Source organism: Anser brachyrhynchus (assembly GCF_964034855.1).
Source record: "Anser brachyrhynchus genome assembly, chromosome: 3".
Taxonomy (NCBI): Eukaryota; Metazoa; Chordata; class Aves; order Anseriformes; family Anatidae; genus Anser; species Anser brachyrhynchus.
In genome coordinates, this window is record NC_137696.1 from 45,996,306 (window position 1) to 46,016,329 (window position 20,024).

Consider the following 20,024-nt stretch of genomic DNA (forward strand, 5'->3'; position numbering starts at 1 on the left):
AAAACCAACATTTAAGCAATTAACAAAACTGAAGTAGTATTACAGCTTGTAAAACAAAATACTGTACTTTGTTTTAGCCAAAAGTTACAAAATTTGTCCCTACTGAGAAACCTATAACATGCCTCCTGACACAAAATCAGAACATAGACACAGTATGAATTATGAATCAACTCCTGGAGAACCCCCCTCAAAAGCAGAGATTAAAGAGACCTGCACCAATCAGTGTCTTAAAAGTTACCTGCTGTCAATCTCATACCATTCCTAATAGCACCTTACTACGTTGCTATTTGCAGCTACATGTTTGAGATCTAATGCATAGATTTAAGTCCCAGGCTACAAAATATTTGACAGCTTAAAAATCTAAAACCAGGCAATCAAAGTTATTCACAACAGAGCTGGAATCAGTGGCAAATTCATGCTTTTCTGATGCGATAGAACATTCTTCCCAAGTGAAGCAGAAGTCTCTATAAAGCTAACAGTTCAGTCTAAACATTAGTCTCACTTGGATAAAAAAATATTTTCCACAATTTGTATTCCCCTGAAAATATTCTCAGACACCGTACAGGATATTCACATTAGGATTAAGTGAAGATCCATCTGATCTTCACAATTGTAACTTGTATTTACAATGCAACACTTGTATACATGCATTCCGGTTGCAAGTATCTTTTGTTATTTAACATTGCAAATTTTGGTTTACTAGAGCATTGCTTAAAAACACACAAGCCACTCAGGTTAATCAAACTTAATTTAATATGGAATTTCAGGCAGAAACCTACAGTAGCCTGGCTGAATATGCACCATAACCTATGAGAGTTCCAGGGCTGAAGTAATGCCAATGATTGTGTAAAGATCACATGGATTCAGAACTTGTTTGTTCTAGTACATATGCTTTAACAAAGCCATCTGCAAGCAGTTACAATTAAAACCATATAGATAATAGGATATATCACAATACTCAGAGACCAAATTGGTTTCAACAATAATTTCTGTAATGTGGCAACACAAGTAGTTTTAAGTGAGGCTGATTATTACACCTTTCAGATAATCTAGTTATTTTCCCATTTTAAAAAGCTTCCATTCTCCCCCAGGAGACAAATTTATTAATTTTCTGTTTCTTTGAACATTTTGCTCAGCTGTTCAACTAATGCTACAAGCTCAGGGTTTCCCCCTAGTGATTCAATTTGTTTATAGGCTTCAGATTCAAGCTCTTTTAATGTGTTCCGAGTATACTCAAATGAACCCACGTTTTCCAGGTAATGCACACAGTATTTTTTTATATCTATGTTTTCTGTCCTTTGGCGTAAAATGTTTTGCACCTGAGTACTTTCAGGTTTTGACCAAATCGCATGAATGGTTGGGAATGAGAACTTGCCCTCAGTTAAGTCTTCACAAAAACTCTTGTTTTCGCTATATTCTTTGGAGTGCAAGTTGGCATAGTCATCTCTTATTTGGAAGAAGAGACCAAGTGTGTTAAGAAGTGGTTTTAAGTCCTCTTTATAATTCGAGAAGAGCTGCATAAGGCCTACAGCCAATCCAAAGAGACCACCTGTCTTTTGTAGTACCATAGCTTTGTATTCAGCTTCTGTAGGACAGGTGTAAGTATCCCTCCAGTAAATATCCAAGCCTTGACCTTTATGGAGTTCCAGTAGCTGGCGGGTAAAAACTTTAACAGCATCTGGGTGATCAAGGGTTAAAACCTTCTCTAAGCCAAGGAAATACACATAATTAGCACAGTTGATTACTGATGGAATTCCATAGATACTGTGAGCCACTGGAAAGCCCCGTCGTAGCTTTGAGTTATCTTCAATATCATCCACAAGCAGGCTTGCATTGTGCAACATCTCTGTCACTTCAATGATAACCTATTACAAGAAGAGAAAATTATTATCTCCCGCTGCAATTTAACCTCCAGTTTTGTGAGATTTTATTTACAATAGGAAAAGTTTTAAAGCATGATATTCTTTGTCACCAAGGCTCCCCATTAGACCACTTGTTCTTACTGTTAGTTTTATGATTCACTTAGTCATCCAGTTTGCCATTTAGTCCTGGACCACTGAATCTGATCACAATAGACACTATGTCAATTTACTCCACAAAGCCTTTCCACATGCCTACTCCTCTCCATTGTTGCTACAGTCCTAAAATAGGCCATTGTCTAGGAGCCATACAGTAACATATTAGAAACACAAATAAAGCAAAGAGAAGAAACATGATGCTGTGACAAGTCTAGGTTTACTAATTTGAAATATGCCAGAGACAGTTCTTAAGAATGTCAGGTGTTATCTATGAACACATCTGTCATGTGTACCTTGTTTTGAGAACTAGAGTTTTCATCTTTCTTTCCCCAAACTTTGTGTAGTTATCTTTAGTGCTGAGTTCCTAAAGGACATTGGCTGTTCTCCAAAACCTCATTTGGAAAATTCCTGGTAGAAAGGCAGTATCTACAACTTTTGGGAAAGCTTCTTAAACATACTTGTTACACTCGACAGACCAAAATCATGCACCAGCTGAGGTACTCAATAAGCTATTCACAACACCAAGCTTGGGGCTGACTACATTCAACAAACAGTTCCAAAGCAGGACACTTCAACAAGAGCTTAAAGCCTGTGTATGGTTTTCATTGCAGAGCTCCTATGCAAGCAACAGGTATATTCAGCACCCGCTTAAATGGAAATCTGAACATGTAAAACTGCATATGGTATAAACTCACTGCAAAAAACACATCTGATAAAGATATAATTTTGAAGTTACTGAACCAGTCATACTTGCTAGCAACATGCACTCATCAAAACAACTGCTTCTAAAACCCATTAAGGCCATCATTTAAACAGTAGCAAATAGCTAGTATGTTTGTACTTGGTGGATGCTGTAGGAAGCATTAAGAGGGACTTTGCTGCTGCAAGCATTTCTTCAGCAGCAAGCCACCTAGTGCTCAGTGACCACTGTCCCCAAAGGTTAAAAACTGAAATCCTGCGATCTAATTGTTTGTTTGTCCAAGATAACAACTGTAAAAACAAGCTACTTAAGTACTAATGACTCATCTAGGAGTTAGAAGTGAGGACTACTTTGACCTGTAAAGGTACATTGTTGCCCACTAACTTGAAAATCAGGAAGGACAGTAATCATAGAAAACAACTTTGCAATGCCTATTTTTCTGAATATTGGTTTAGTCCATTATGTCATTTTCAATACTATCAGGAAAGTTTCCCAGTGAATTCATCGGATGAGCCTACTCTAGCACTTCTTGTTAGCATATTTCATACCACTTTCAGTTCTGTGAACTCTTAGAGCTTCTAGACGTTTAAGGTTGAATTGAAGTAACTTAAATAGTGCTTCATGACTGTTTGAATTATTTTGTGAACTTTCATAAGGAAAAGCAGTGTCAGAAATGCTTTAAGGTTGGAAGTGAGGCAGGAAGAAGTTTAGACAGCAGAAAAAGCTTATTTTCTAGAAGATATCAGGAAATGCCTGAGGAAATGAGTAAGACTGCTCTTCGTAATGAAAGCAGAAGACCAACACAGAGCACTATGCTTTTTTACAACCCAAGCCCATCTAATCTGTGACTGCTGCAATACCACTTTCAACACACAGATTTCTACCTTCTTACCTGCAATAGCTTTAAATTTTACTTGGCCCTGTGCCAGGCCATTTCAGTGCTGCCTGAGTAGAAAGTCGATCTGACAGATGCTGTATTCTCTAACTCAAAAAGCTGAAGTGTCTCAGTGCAGCGTAAGATGAGCACTAAGGATGCAGTAGGTAGAAGAGAGACCATGTGGCTGAGAAAATAGTAAAATGATGGTAGCCAATAGTAAAGCTTAGAACCAAGGAACAGTAGCCTCAACTCTATTCATCTAGATAAACTACATGAAGATAAATAATATCAAAATTCAGATTTTTAATAGAATACAGGTAACTGGAATGGAGTCAGGCTGCAAGACAACTGGAAAGACTTAAGGTTACAAGAGATGTCAGAAAGATGACAGGCAATCGCCCAGACTTCAACAACCTTACATTATTAAAATGAGTACAATTATAGACAAAAGCCGTAACAATTTCAGCAAGATTCAAAGATGACAGGGTCTTGTTTTTGTCCTGAGGTGACTCAGAGAATTACAAACCACTTAAGTGGTAAAGACGACATTAAAACATCAGTTTTCTTCATAAAGATAACTAAAATAAGTGGTCTAAATTTTCAATAATGGTTACGTGACTATCTGTTTAGAAGTGGCAGGTAGAACTGGTTACTTCTGTTCACACTGTGGTACTGCAGCTTTAATTACCTGTAGTGCTAGAAAGACAATGGACTCCCATCATCACTGGTGCTCACCAAAGGGTAAGAGGCTATAACTGCAGACTGCAGTGCAAGAGATTCCAGTAGGCCATAATGGAAAACTTACCATGAAAGGGATTCAGCATTGGAAGAGGTGCCCTGAGAGGCTGCAGTCAGATTTTCAAGACTCAGCAAGGCTCTCAGAAGCCTGAAGCAGCTATGGAACAAGTCCTTCTTTGAGCAGGTTTGACCTAGATAACTACTAGAGACTCCTGCCAATTTGAATTTTGATCTATGATTTTAGACTAAACCCATGCATACAAGTACACAGGTTGCTATAATACATTTGTCTAACTGGAAACCAGAATAAATCTGGCTAAAGAATTATATGGATATACTGGATTTATGTGACAAGGGCTTGGCAGCAGGAGGGCTGCAGGGGTGGCCTCTGAGAAGTGCCAAGGACCTGCCCCATGTTAGGTAACAGCCAGCTCCAGCTGGCTCCAAAACGGATTCAGCCACAGCTGAGCCAACAAATGATGCTGGTTGTGCCTCTGGCAGAACAGATTTAAGGGAAAAAACTGCTGTGCAACAGCAGCCAGGAGAGTGAGGAGTGAGAAAACAGAACCAGTCCTGCAGACCCCCAAGGTCAGTGCAGTGGGAGGGCAGGAGGTGCTCCAGGCAGGCAGCAGCAGTTCCCCTGCGGCCTGTGGAGAGGCCCCTGGTGGAGCAGGCTGTCCCCCTGCAGCCCATGGGTCCCACAAGGAGCAGATCTCCACGCTGCAGCCCGTGGAGGAGCCCCTGGTGGAGCAGGTGGATGTGGCCTGGAGGAGGCTGCGGCCCATGGAGAGCCCCCACAGGAGCAGGCCCCGGGCCGGAGCTGCAGCCCGTGGAGAGGAGCCCACGCAGGAGCAGGGGGTCTGGGGGGAGCTGCCGCCCGTGGGGGACCCGTGCTGGAGCAGTTTGCTCCTGGGGGATGGACCCCGTGGTACGGAGCCGTGTGGGTGCAGTTCTTGAAGAGCTGCTGCCTGTGGGCAGCCCCCGCAGGCTCAGTTCGGGAAGGACGGCATCCCGTGGGAGGGACCCCACGTGGAACAGGAGTAGGGAGTGACCGTGGAGGAGCAGCAGATGATTAAGTGTTATGGACTGACCACAACCCCATTCCCCTGTGCCACTCAGGAGCAGGAGGTAGAAGATGGATGGGGGGAGAAGGTTATTTTAGTTTGCTTTTAGTTTCTCACTGCTCTGGTCTGTTAGTAATAGGCAATAAATTATGTTATTTTCCCTACATTGAGTCTGTTTTGCCTGTGAAGATAATTGGTGAGCGATCTCCCTGTCCTTATCTCAGCCCTGGAGCCCTTTTCCATTGCATTTCTTTTCCTCTTCCTTTTGGGGGGGGTGGGAGTGAGAGCACAGTTGCAGTAGAGGTTAGGTGTTCATCAGGGTGAATCCACCACAATGCACAAGGTTGAAAAAAATAAAATTACTAGGAGACTAATGCAGCCTGTTCCTTCACTGTTTAAATTACTTAAGCCATTTTGCTACTCAAGGACTATGAAGTATGACACAAGCTACCCTAAAGAGGGATCCTTCAAACACTAATGGCCTGCCTGACCATTAATGAAATTAGCTAGGGACCAGGTAAATGTCAAAAACAACAAAAAAACTACCAACCACCATAATGGGTTACTTTAATTCCTTACATTACCTTGGATATAGAGTACCTTTCGCACCCTAAATAAGCAGTTTGGTTGAAACTATAGTCGAAGCAAAAGGGTAATTTTGCATTTTACAAGCCAGTGTTTAAACACACAGCTATGCATCTTGCACAGATCTGTTCAACAGGGGGAAAAAAATGAATATTCCTGGTCAAATGTTTCCCAATAGAAAGTAAGGACTCTAGACTGTGTAAGAAGTCCACCTAAAAGTCCAGAACAAGTGGTTTATGAAGTTCACTTGACTGCTGGCTTTGATATTCTTGTGTCAAAATAGTAAGAGCTTATTCTCAATCACTATGTGTAGCTTACAAGGTAACTATCTAGGTTCTTTCATAAGTCATGGAAAACTCATTGTTAATAACCAAAGTGGGTAACAATAGCAGCTGCTCATCCACAATTCAAAAGGTTGAGTACACTTGAAAAGCAGTAACTGTTCTACACAAGACAAACTGCAGAAATTGTTTCCTCAGTATTCCACCACAGCCAAAGCTTTGCACTAGTTATTTTGCTGAAGCTGTACTTCATATTTGATAATTATGTAGCGTAAATTATCAGAAGTCTTAAACACATTAAGAACAATGCTACTGATATTCTTGGAAGAAAGATAACAGCCCTTTAAAAATAATTAGCTAGTACCTGTATCTTATCTTCTGGAACGTTCAGCCAGTGATTAAAGGCCTGTGACAGTTTGGTTCTCACTTGCTTACCTACAGTTAGAAAAAAACAAAATCACATGAAGTTCATTATTAGACAACAATTTGTCTTAAGAACTGTAACTGATTTGAGAGCAGCAAGATAAGCATAACCACTTGAAAGGGTAAGATATATTACAGTAAGTTTGTAGCTTGTTTTCCTCACTGTATAAACATTAAAACTCAAGTTGCTGATTGTTGGAAACATTTCACAATAATATACATAAACGATACTATAAAGCACGTATTTACATGTTACTATTTAGTTTTGGCAGTTTTATCAGAAAGTGATCTTGAAAACAGTCTGTCAGTAACCTGTATAGATCAGCTTGCTACCTCTGAAAGCAAGTTCTAGTTTGCCAGGCATGTTGACTTTGTGTAGGATTAGAAAGTTTCAAAGAACTTTGGAAAAACTTTGATTCATTATTTGTTGAAGATGTGTATTTGCTGAATATTTATTTCCTCTCCATTGTCAAGTCTTTCTACTGTAGTACTCTTCATTTGCTACTGACTTTGTAAAGACAAAGTGACATGCGACATACTTATTAAATAACTCTAAACAATCTACTTCTGAACAGAATAGAACATTCCAAGGTTTCAGATATTTATCTTATACTCTAGAAGTTCACCTATTCATAACAGGACATTCTGCTTTTGCTAACTCTAGTTTGGCAGAGAACCAGGCCGTCACCTTCTTCAGAAGAACGAAAGACAAGATTACAGGTACAAATTTGGTGTTAAAATAAGTGTTACTCTTCATTCCAGATACATTTTACCTGAAGGAGTTGATTTTAAAATAAGTTAGCCTATGTTAACAAGTTAATCTTGCCTATAAATTATTGATGCAAGCTTTCTTTAATAAATCGCTAAGGGTCGTATACAAATATTTATCCAGTGTGTCTATTGATCTTTATTGAACAATTTCATATTGATCAGTCATTCTCTACCCACACGGGCTGTGCAGCTTCAAACTTTAAGAAGCTCAGCTGAGCTTAAGATCTTCGAATAACAGCAAAATATGTTGACACAAAGAGCTTGCATACATAGCTTGTATCAACAAGGTTTCTGGAAGCAGTTTCCAGCAAACCTCAAAGCAGTGCAACCTAGATAGCGGGTTCCATATTACTCCAAGACCTACTGAGAGAGATAACCTAAGAATGATTCCGCAATATCAGCCCTCACATTAATGATGCCGTCCTGCCCGCAGCACTGAAGAAGTTACAACATCTGAATCTTTCCCCAAGGCTTCTCTCTATTGCTGTGCGACCAGCACGCACAGAACAGAATAACTAACACAGATAGATTCACTTGCAATCATATACTGTAGAGAAATCAGACAGGATTTCTCCTCTCCTACTAATCAAGCCACCAAGATGTAAGCAACAGGTTTGTGGTTCAGATTCTGTAGTGGGGGGTGGTAACCATCCACATTTGTTCAAAGGGCTTCAATTTTTGCTCGGTTCTCAAAGACTTTTCACTATTTCCTAACAAAAACCAAAAGGTGATGGTGACAGAAGTGACTAATGAAAAAGCACTTCTTTCCCAAGAGCTTTGGCTTCTGGCTGTGCCCTATGGAAAGGGGCACTTTTACCTGGACATACACTGCCTTTGGCTCACATTCTCAATTTTTGTTTTCTCTATTCAGTTTCAAATACTAATAGCTTTTTGCAGGAGGGAGGGATTACTTTGTTTCTGAAATAGCACAACAGATATCTTAACTTTCTCATGCCAGGCTTATTCTCTATCAGGACAATAAGTATCTAGTTCAGTTTTTTTTTTTTTTAAACTGTGTATTTAAATCAATAATTCACTGACTTAAGTTCACCATTTTAACATGGGTAACCAGAGCTCAAGTTTGAATGCAAAATTAGAGTAGCACCCAAGAGTTTTAAAATATCTTACATTAGCTAAGCACCATCACTAGTTCAAGTCAGATCTGCTTCTGACAGCAATAGCTCCTGCAGATGTCAAGGATTTGAAATACTACCAGCGTTCAGACTTTGTTCCTCTTCTTTCCTTCCCACCCACCATGTGGGTAGATTAGATTTTGGCCAAATCTGTTCCCTGTCTTACTGCATATTCATGACCACCAAGTACTGCACAAAGCAGGGTCAAGACTCCCTGCATCAAAGGCTCAACTTTTTTTTAAATAATAATTGCATGAGTTAACTGAGGAGGAAATAATCACTCAAGTATTCAGTGTAACTGTTACAGACATCTGCCAAATTGTACAACTTGCCAGGTACGTGTAAACAAGTATTTTAGTATGTCCATAAAGAAAACTAGTCAGAGATAATATCACATTAAGAAAGCATACCTCATCTACAGCTGTTTGCTCACTTCTGGATTAAGAAAAAAAGTAGCTTTTGAATCAATATAAGCATTAGGCAAGCTAATTCTGTTTTTCTAAATACATTTCCTAGAAAATACACCTACGGAGTGCTAGATATTCAGTAACAAGTTTTATTTCATCATGAGGTACATAACTACTAGCATGTAATCTAAATGGACTGTTAATATATACACAGTGGATTTAGCCATTTAGCTCCTCAGTATAGACTGCATTTGAGTTGTTAGACTTGTCTACCATGTACTAGTGAGGCTGTCTAGACACTGACTATTAAAGGAAAAGAACACTATCCGTATAGTGAAGCATTAATCTTTCCTTTTACAGGTGCAGATTTGCTTTTGTGAGCCCCATTATTGCTTCATAAATGCTATTGTATCTTGTTCTGAAGTCAACCCTACCAGGTCTATTTGATGTTAAAGCAATTTTCCGTATGCATGTTTTATGCCTACAGTCACGCTATGATGACTAGAGACCAAACCCCTTCAACACTTCAGACAGGAAGGCTCCATTCTTGGCCTCCAGCCCTCCCTTCAGACTAGATGGCCTATAGATAAAGGCCATCTTAAAAAAACTGAGAGTAAAACTTAACACCACCAAAATTACTCACTTTTTCCACTGTTATGTGTCACTACCCTCTTGACTAGTCTAAGCAGACTCTTGTACAACTGAAGACTACCCAGATCCAACTTCCAAAGTTCTTCTGCCTTCTGTACCCAGCCATAATTATAGACAGTACTGCAACAACTTTTTAACAAATTTATGCTAAATGCACTGTTTGATCTGCTGAAGATCCCAATACTGCCCTAATCAAGCAAAAACTACGCAAAACTTATTTTCTCCTTAGTAACGCAGGGTGGAAAATAAGGTAAGAAAAATATTTCAAACATAATAGATCCACTCTGACAAAAACTCTTTATAAGAATGTAAAATAGTTATCATAGAAACAAAGATTCAGTTAAATTAGAGAGGTCACACTGAGGACAATCCCTCCCACCTATTTAATCAGATAAGAGACACTTCTCTAAAATCAAACCGACTACACGTGTTTATATCTATATGATTGTTCTCCTGACAGAGTACAAACCCAAAGCTCATAGACCTCCTGCTCTGGACAGGCTGCTGATCAGTATTTCTTTACACATGCTGCATTAAAGTGACCTCAAACTATGCCCTTAAGGCAGCACCCCACTTAGAGTGAGGGTATGTGAAATGGATCGAACAGCATGGGGAAGAGCAGAGGGACTATTAACCTAACCCTCATTAGAGCCTCACTAAGCTAATTCAACTCATTACCCCAGCAGAAAGCTGACTGCTTTTTGCTAGGCTAGCTTTCTGCCAGCTTTATGTACTGAGTCAGCTTATAAAGCAGGTCTGCCAGAGTCAGTAGAGGCTAAGCAGCAAATGCTGAGAGCTGGGGGAAAGGGGGCATCACCCTTACGGATGAAGCAAGCTATTATAGTACCTCAGCTACATTGTGCACTGCCATGTTTAGCTCTGTCCTCTGATGGGTTAGGGCTAAAGGGGTCCCTGAGCAGGCCTCCCCACACAGCTACAAGAACACTACAGCCAGCACACGTGAACTGCAGGCACGCAGGCAAAAAGAGCAGGCCCATCCCATTAAACCTGGGCAGCCACTTGGGACAGATTACGGCCACTGTAGGACTGTCTAGCTCAAACTCCCACCCTGTTCAAAATAGGGTTAACTAGTCCAGGGCTGTGATTCTGCTTTTTGCATTGTTTCCGCCTCTCAGGATCCTGAATTCCACCATCCCGTGGTCACAGACACAGCTGCCCCCAGCCTTCACATCCCAACCAATTCTTTGTTTTCAAAGCGTGAAGTCCAGCAAAACGCCTTCCCTCATCAACTCATCGGTCCTTGATGCATTCCAGAAACCTCTGGGATTGCCTGTGCCCTGCTGCATTGCTTCTTCTACTACCTATTGAGGTAGAAGTCTCTCATGAGGACAAGGGCCTGTGAATGAGGCTTCTTCCAGTTGTCTGGAGGCTTCATCTACTTCTTCCTGATCAGATGGCCTATAACATAGGCCCACCGTAGTGTCACCCATATCGATCTGCCCTCTGATCTTGAGCCTGTTGGGTGTTTATGGGTTAATCTAATCCAAGGCAGAACTCTGTGCAATTCAGCTGTTCTTTCACATAAAAAGGCAATTCCCATTCTTTGCCATCCCAGCCTTTCTAGACAGTCCATATCCATCTGCAGGTCTCTGGCTATTCCACATTCAATATACCAATGAAATCACAGCCCTGCAGCTGCATGCAGACACCTAACTTCTCCTATTTATTCCTCATGCATTTGTGTACAGGCACTTGAGAGTCACCCAGTACTACAGATACCCTAGAAAAAAAGTGAGAGCTTCCTGCATCACATTACCCTGTTATCACTTCCTTATTTGAACGCATACATCTGGGGTGGACTCCCATCAGCTTTGTTCTGTTAATTACAAGGTCTCTTGTCCACATCAGATTATACCCTTTGCTTGCCAGTTCATCATTTCCTTACTTTATTTTGGGTAGTCTTATTCTTCCATTATCACTTCTGATTTAAATATCTTCTCATCAGGTCAGTCAGCCAGTGCCAACTTAAGTTGGTGGATCCCACCTCCTCCTTGTAGTCCTTGATGCACAAAAGGAGTCCCATGATCGTAAAACCCAAATCCCTGCTGTTAATATCAGCTGTGCAACTAACTGGTCGTTAACAGAAAGGATCTGCTTATTCTTCTTGAATAGGGGAGGAGGAGAGAAGAGCTCAAGGATCAAGGAGAAAAAACACACTTGGTCTCCTGTGCCCATCCCTCACTCCAAAAGCCATGTAGTATGTTTGATAAGCTCCAGGTATCCCCCACCTATATCCACTAGTGCTGAAGTGGAAGAGGTGCAGGGTTCAGTAGCCTGAGGATGAAACACCCCTTGCTAGTCTCTCCAGAACATCCCTGACCCAACCTGTCCAGAAGCAGCAAGCCTCCTGAAGATAACAGCTAGACAGTGGCCTCTGTCCCCTGCAGGCGGCAGCCTCCCCACTACTAGCACTTGCTGTCAGTCTGAAGCTATGCCATACGCAGGTCTAGCCATTTGTTTTCTTCCGGTGCACTAAACTTACCTGACAATTCTTCATAATGAACAGGAATCTCTCCTGGTGCCAGAAGCCATGAGCTCCCAGCTTTCACCATTGTGAAAGTCTCCATTTTCCAACCTGATAGGCACTCTTCTTGCCCCTCCTTCAATGTATTCAGGGTCTTGAACCTGAACGGGCCTCCAAAACATTCTGTCAATCTCCTAGTTATTTCTGATACTGTGCAGCCTGCTGAACCTCTACTACTGCTCCTTTGCTTAGTGTTTTCCACCATTATACATATCTTTTGGGGGCTGGAACTTCCTTTTTCTTTCTTTTACTTTCTCCTGGCCCAGTGGGATTCCTAGGCATCTCCACAGTTATCTCTGCAGTACAAGACCTGGAGAGATGCCACCTCCCTCAGGAACACAGCTCGACTGAGGCCCCTGATGTGTAAGGTGCATTTGCTCCAGTGGTAGAGATCATGCCCTGTGGCATATCACCACCATTTGTAAGTGCACGTACCATGTTCTCAGTTTCTGGTCTCCTTCTACATGAACTGCTGTGCAGACAGCTACATCTGTTGGGTGCCTGCTAGCTGTATTCTCTTTTAGAGGATATCAGAAGAGTGAGGAAAAACGTAGATGCTATTAAAAAAATATGTTTTGGTAAGTTTGACAGGCTACTGTCAAAGTAAAGCATCACCTTAGTTTTGCTACTGATCCTTCAAAACTCCTTCACCAAGCTGGTTAAGTTCAACAACTGAGCAGAAAAAGGTGAAAAAAGACCAAAAGCCAGTCTTGATTGTTTAACAAGCTAAGCAAGACCACGAAAGACTGAAGCGAGGACAACAGCAATGCACATGAAAGGAAAGATACAGAGTTGTGAGTAGGATCAGAATCTATCCTTTTCAATAGCAAGCCCATATACTCCTTAGGGCTGCAAAAAACAGCTACTGCTGTTAACTCAGCTACTCAGAGATGAAAGATTCTTCCTCATCTGCGTGAATTTAAGATAAACCACATTACTGGCATTTGTGAAATTTATTTCTGCTTATTGCACTTTGTTTACCCAAGTAAAGGGCAGAATACTAGACTCAGCAGAGCACTGGTATAAACCAGTATGGCAATTTTATGTTCACCTACTGAAATGTTTTACAAGAAAAGTTACTGTTTCAAGATGTATGCTCTCCCAGGCACTAAATTCTGTTAATTAACGCTTATTCCATCATTAGCATACTAATCGTTAAAATAGCAACACAGAAAAAAAAAGACTTAAGCCCAGTAGTTTTTCTAGCCTAGTGTCATAAACTCAAGCTTGTCTGTTTCTTTGACTTCTAAGTATCACCTCAGTTACCATTAAAGTCCTATTTCATTAATGGCAAGCAAAATAATCAAGTTTCTCTTGTTTTGAGAGATTAACCCTTAACATCACTATAGAAGTGTGCATTCTTACAACACAGGCAACATTAGCAGACACTTTTAAAACCATCTCAATACAGTTACACAATTCTTCTTTATGTAAGAGTTTCAATATGCATCTAACTGCATTCAAGTTTTAACAGGTTACTAAACCACTTGGAGACTGTTTTTCAACTGGTCCTACAAGATAAGCAACTGGATATTGAAGGGCCATAATTGTACATATCTGACCGAACTGCGCTTTCTCCAGAAGCCTCTCAGAGCTCCAGGTGATCCAAGAGAGAAACAGCTCTTTGGCCTCACCCTTGTGCCACTCCTCAGACTGGACAAAAGATAACTATTCTGCCTGTCAAGTTTTCCAGCAGGTTAGGCGATTGATACTACCTAATCATCTGGTTAGTGAGCTGAGAACTGGCATGAGTTAAGATGCAGGAGAATACTGCCAGAAGGAAGATGGAATTAAACCACCTCTTTCAGCAAAAGCTTGTTAGATTAGCTCAGGCATCTCATCTGGGCTCCACCCTAATTATGAACTGCTAGCATATGTCTCATTTTTCCCTTCACCAAGCATCGGTGCTTATACCGATGCCAAGGCTCACACAAGTAGCTGGCTCCTACTGATCTGTGTTTGGCATAGCTGACTTCGGGCAAAGCCAACATTTCAGAAAACAGTAAGCATCCAGCTATATGATTATGAACACTTACCGCTTCCACCGTTACTCCATAACAGCTTTCCACAGGCACACAACTTTTACCTGTCCACCTTAGGAGAATTCTTCCATTCCAAATCACGACACCATTCCTACACGGTGTATCTTGTCTCTCACCTTCCCCAAAGCATAAATTAACAAGAGATCGATATGTTTCAGTGGACAACCAGATTTATAATACTTTAGCAGGACAGGACAGAGTGCTTGCACTGCTCATCAATATAACTTTATAAGCCATCGGAATACAGGGTTGAACACACAATGAAGTACAGGAATTTAGCCACAGGAATGAAGGTGGGAAGGTTAAACCAGATGCATCATTTAAAGTGAAAGCTAATTGAAGAGCTATTAGTCAAGCACTTATGCCTACAGAAGATTGTTTTCTTTGTCTTGGCACTTTATCTCATGTATATTTGCTACTAGGTAACTGAGCTTTTTTCTCCCAGCAGCTACAATTTCTTAAAAAGAATAAAAAGCAGCTAAAACAGAGGGGTTATGATATATCGTGTTTATGTCAGATAAACAAACCAAACAAAAACCCTCCTTTAAGGTGGTGTTGGAGAAGTTTCTTCAGGACCAGCTCTTAGAAAGCTCTCTGGAATATCATAGATTGATTCTCAAATAAGTCTTCTAGCAAAATCACCACCTGGTTTCACATAAAATGGAAAATACTGTGAGGAAACAGGAAAAACTTTCTGGCATTATAAAAAGAAGTGTTACTGCCAAATTCTTTCCTTCTCTACTTTTTCAACTCAAACAGTACTAGCTGCCAAGACCATGCAATCATTAATGTAGACAAGATGCTCCTGATATTTGTAAAGATGAATAATGAACGTCAATACACATGGGCTAAAGACCCACCCTGCTGATAATACAGGTCTTGTTGCAGATGTACAAAGCCAGTTAGTACTGTACCTGTGATTAGTTATGCTGTTTGTCTAGATAGGTCTCCTATCCCCAGTCAGATATCATTTTGGTCAGAGTTACTTTCCTTAAATATTTATTAAATTCCGTATATTTGTTAGTTCCCCCAGTATTTGATACAAGTTGAACAGAGGCTTCTAGTTGGCATGCCCATACATTAATTCTCTATCAAACTGCATTCTGCTAATATCGCTGCTATTCAAGAAGAGAAACTTTATCTCAATGTGTTGCTACTGACCTAACACTACACAAGGACTGGCAGACCCTCTGGCAAGTGAAGCAATCCAGGGACAGCCAAAATTGACCAAAATCAAGCCTGGCTCTACACATACCAGGGTGAAGAAACAACATAAAAGCAGCTATTTAAAACATATACACACAATCCATCAAGTCTAGTACAGCAAGCAGATAAACTTTGGGCTGGCAATGTTTCATTCTTCAAAAACAGAATCAAGTCTTCAGTGCTTGCCCTTATCAGTTTCAGTAAGTAGCAAGTCAGCAACTCTGAATGGAAGACAGAGCAAATGCAAGATGACTATCTGTGCTGCAACAGACAGGCTCAGGTGCTACTGCACCAGTTTCACTAAAATGATAGTTTTACAAGAGAAAGAAAAACAAAACTAACACTTTTCAGTATTTTTAATTACTCTCAAGTCCACAAATCAAGAATGGATAAACTTCTTGGTGTATGTTTCCTAGGAAAAAAAAATGATGTTAGAAAAACAGTTTTGATTTTTAAAAGAGTAAAAGCAAACTTACCTGGTAATTGAAGTAAATACTGGTATGGCTCTAGGATTCTTTTAGATGTTTCATCCATCCTATCCATGTCTTTATTTGATAAGAGGTAGTTCACTGTTAAAGAAAGGATTGTGAACACTATTTAAAAGAAAAAATGTTGAATTAACAAAATAAAGGAGCATACAAATATAAAAAGTTAATGACCTCTAGGCTAGGTGCATGTACTACAGTTTTGAACATGATGGTGACTACTACCTTTACTATACAAAAAGTTTCCCGGATGGCATTTAGACAAGAAGCAAGCATGTTTTAAATACAGGTTTCTTTAATTATTCATGAATAGCTTAAGCCAACTCCTAGCCTTTTAGCTTACTTTGACTTTTGTATATATTAGAGGGCTCAGACGATAGAGAAATATTTCAGACATCAGCATTCACAACAATGGAGCTCCACTATAAGGCTTTAGAGAAGACAGTCAGTATATACAAAACCTCATACAATACGATCGAACCTCCCTAAGCAGTTTCCCCGCACAAAAGTGCAGATGCCTAAGAGCAGAAACTACACCTTACTCCAAGGCAACCTAAACAAGCTGAACACTAGCTTGAGCTTTTTGACAGAATGCTTCATCATGATGGATGTTTTGGAACAGGAATGCACTGCTTACCTACCACTCTTTAAGCATACAGACATCTGCACACGCTTTCCTATGTACTACATACGTCATACTCTCATAGTAAATCTTTTAAGATCCACTCCCTTCATAGCTCAACAATTATCTATTGATTGTTTTCTAGTTCACATCCATATGGTCATCCATATTTGCATTTTTTTTTTCCAGACTGTTTCCTATAATGGATTCTCTCTCCTTTCACCTCTAGCCTTCCTTGCTGCACTGCAGATACAGCAGCTCAAAACAATTCTTCTAATGTCATTTTAAGACAGGAACTGCAGCAGTAGCATAACGCCTCATGCTACTTCGGCATCATTTCTCAGCTGTTTAGCTAGCATCCAGGAAAGAATGCATTTTTCCCCCCTCTTGGAGCAATTAAGTAGTTTTATAAGTTACCGATAAAAATAATTATTTTAAAGTGACTTTAGAAGTACAGACAGGTGCATTCTTAATGTTGGTACATTAAAAGGAGTGGTTGACATGAGTGAAATACAGTATATTCCACTCCTCCTGAGTCCAGCAATAGGTTTCCCATCAACAACTCAAAGGATCAGTATTACAGTCATCGCTTCCCCTTAAGCTACTTAGACCAGCTGGTATTCCTCAACACTCTGGGGTTTTCCCTTCCGGTGGCAGCTCCATCAGTTCTTGCCTATGGGTCCCACTCCCACCCTCTGGACCCACAAATATTTGTAGCAGTACAAACTTGGGAACTAATCTGCATCAGTAACTGCTTGCGAAGCTTAGGTTGGGATCAATCCCTTTATTTGGTTCGCTGCATATGTTAACCCAATTTATCAACACTTCAGGGGCAAGAAATGCTATTTAAGCAAACACAGTTGCTACTGAAATGCTTCTAAGACCGCACCTTTCTGGAAAGCTTTGCATAGTTTTTTAGCAGTAACACCGCAGTAAGAATTACAGCCTTTCCATCCTACTCTGTGGTGTACCACCACAATGGGTTGTCAAGCCACACTAATCTAAGCCGGGCTTATCTGACACCCTCAGCTCCCTGTTGTTCTCACCTTATTGGTATAGCTTCAGAGATAGGAACTGCTTTCAAGCTAGGACTGCCACTGAGAACTCCAGCTGTAAAATTGTACCCCTGCACATCAAGGATAAGTCTCAAAGGACTTCAGTGAGGAAGTGAAATTAAAAAAGCTCATCACAGCCCATCCTCAGATGTTTTAAGGAGAAAGAGATGCTCAGAGTTGGACATACAGAGACACTATCAAGTTAGCCACCCTCCCATGATGATTATTCATCAAGAAGCCACACGGATGGTTTAGATGTTGGGAGATGTCGGGGTTGGAATTCCTTCTCTGTGAGAGTTTCTCACTGACACTGTTCCTACAAGCGTTGGGCAGTTAGCACACATTGTAGCAGCACAAAACAAAGAATGTGAAGATTACTCACCCGCCAGTGCCTTGACAAACTTCTTAGAAGTAAATGTTAGAGTTCTTCCTCTCCCCTCAGGGAACGAGGAGGTTTCTTCCCTGTCTGTAGGCCACTAACACAGTACTCAAAAATCCCCATCCAAACTGAAAATTGGCTAGTATTACACAGCAAACTAAATCTACCTTTCAGGCAGTACTAATAGGAATCCTCCAAAACGCTGCTTAACGCAAGAAAAATTAATCAGGCACTTTTCCCACAAGTGCCAAGACTTTTTTATTATTAAAGCAGAAAAGCATTACAGCTTACAGTTGAGCTTCATTTTTGTTTTTAAATAAAGCAAAAGAGGTCTAATGGACAGTGGTGGCAGCTTCACTGAAATCACTTCAGTTAAGCTTTCCTGGGCTGTTATGCTACCTGCAAATGACTTGACTAACCTCTGCTAAGGAAAAGAGAAAAAGTGTGATCCCTCATAAGATACCTACACGTCTTATACACCCACCAAAACAAGAATGGCGAGCAGAACTGCCCCAAAACTTATAGAAGAAAGGGACACTCGATAAAGATATCTAAATGAAGGCACCTATAAAGGCCTATATGCCAGAATACCATGAAGCATGAGACTGTACAAAGAACAGAAATATTAGTGAAGTCATCACATTTAACGCTCAATGGAAAGTGCTTGGTATGAAGGGTTTCCTGCCCAAATAACCAACCAATTTACTACAGAAGTTTAGCTGTTGAGGAAAGTTTCCTCAAGGCACTTACAGACAAGATGTTAGTCAACCCCTTCTAGTAAAAAGAGAAATCGCAAGACAACAAACAGCAAGTGAAAGGGAATGTGAGGCCTTTTGTTAGTGAAAGCGGCAGGAACGACTGCATGTGTGTTTATTCAGAAGATTAAAGCAGCTCAGGCCATTTCGCTTCGTTCGGTTTCCTTTCAGACCAGCACACACACTTCCTGCATCTCAACTCACGCAAGGCTCACGTCTCTTTTGGTTATTTCTCAGCAGCCCCAAACAAGCACGCAGAAGAGCTGCTTGGGGCATGTGCCCCGCAACCACAACAGCCAGCCCACGGCGCTGCAACAAGCCTTATCTCTGGTGATCTCGTTGAGAACACAAAGAAGATGGGGGCATTGTCTTCCAGAAGAGGAAACTACTCTAAGACAATGCCTGGAGCTGTGGCCCGTGCGAGGAGCTAAGCAATATTAACTCCAGGCTATGTGCCAAGAAGCATCCTCACTTTGGGGCTTCGTAAAACAGCGTTTCACCCCATCCCTCCCACTCTACAGAAGTCCCCCAGTTTGGGGAGGGAGGGATGGAGATGACAGGGGCTCTCCAGGACAACACACGCCTAACAAGCTGCCTTAAACAGCAGCAGCCCCAGCGGCAGCACACCTGCCCAGAAGGCGAGCACAGCCCCGAGGGGCAGAGACCCGCAGCGGGCAGCCCCCAGAGGAGCCCTGCCCCAGCACTCAGCGCACGCAGCCCCCAGCCCGAGGGGAGCAGAGCCCGGGAGGGGTCCGCAGGGCGAGCTGCGCCCCAGCGGGCGCACCCAGACCCCTTACGGGACGCGTACGGGCTCAAGGACCACCAGGGCTCCCAGCCCCGGCACTCACCTAACCGGCGGAGCCCTCCGGGGCCGGCACGGGGCTGGGGGCGAGGCTCGGAGCCCGCCCGTGCCCGGCTCCCCAGCGCCATTTTAGGGCGAGGGGACCCCCCCCGGGACCCCCTCCCGAGCCGGCGCCGCCAGCCCCGGCTCCCCCCTTTCGGGAACGACCCCAGCTCCCGCCGCTCACCTCACGCCGCCGCCAGCCCGAACAGCCCCGCCCCGCCCCGCCCCGCCCGGGTCCCGGCGGGAGGCAGGCGGCGATGGAGGAGCACCGCCCCCTTCCGCCCCGCCGGGCGCCACCTTCCCCTCTTGGGGGAAAATGCGCCACCGGAGCCGCACCGCGCACGCGCCGGCCCAGCCCCCTCCTGCTATTAGCATTCGGCAGGGGCCTCGGCCCCGCGCGGCGGCCGCGCGCGGTGCACCCTGGGATGTGTAGTTCGCGCCGA

At 42.1% G+C, this 20,024-nt stretch overlaps 1 protein-coding gene across 4 annotated transcripts; it reads right to left on the reverse strand.

Moving 5' to 3' along the window:
• Positions 1–732: 732 nt before the first annotated feature.
• On the reverse strand, positions 733–19,929 carry GGPS1 (geranylgeranyl diphosphate synthase 1). Of its 4 annotated transcripts, none has more exons than XM_080588338.1 (4): positions 19,766–19,929; positions 15,918–16,010; positions 6,628–6,698; positions 733–1,865 (listed from the first exon to the last, which is right to left on the reverse strand). In XM_080588338.1, exons 2-4 carry the CDS (start codon positions 15,982–15,984, stop codon positions 1,104–1,106), a joined length of 900 nt encoding a protein of 299 aa, XP_080444464.1. In that variant the 5' UTR covers positions 15,985–16,010; positions 19,766–19,929; the 3' UTR covers positions 733–1,103. The 4 variants fall into 4 exon arrangements, with proteins under 4 accessions (XP_080444464.1, XP_080444463.1, XP_080444465.1 ...); XM_080588337.1 differs by having other exon boundaries at positions 19,586–19,784; XM_080588339.1 differs by lacking the exon at positions 19,766–19,929 and adding an exon at positions 17,986–19,558.
• Between the last annotated feature and the right edge of the window lie 95 nt (positions 19,930–20,024).

Excerpts from the sequence above, each read along its gene's own strand:
- GGPS1 (XM_080588337.1), bottom strand. The coding sequence starts at position 19,667 with ATGGCGCTGGGGAGCCGGGCACGGGCGGGCTCCGAGCCTCGCCCCCAG. Across the intron at positions 16,011-19,585 it reads CGGAGGGCTCCGCCGGTTAG|TGAACTACCTCTTATCAAAT; the intron begins GTGAGTGCCGGG and ends TTTCTTTAACAG. Across the intron at positions 1,866-6,627 it reads TTCCAGAAGATAAGATACAG|GTTATCATTGAAGTGACAGA; the intron begins GTACTAGCTAAT and ends TTCTTGTAATAG.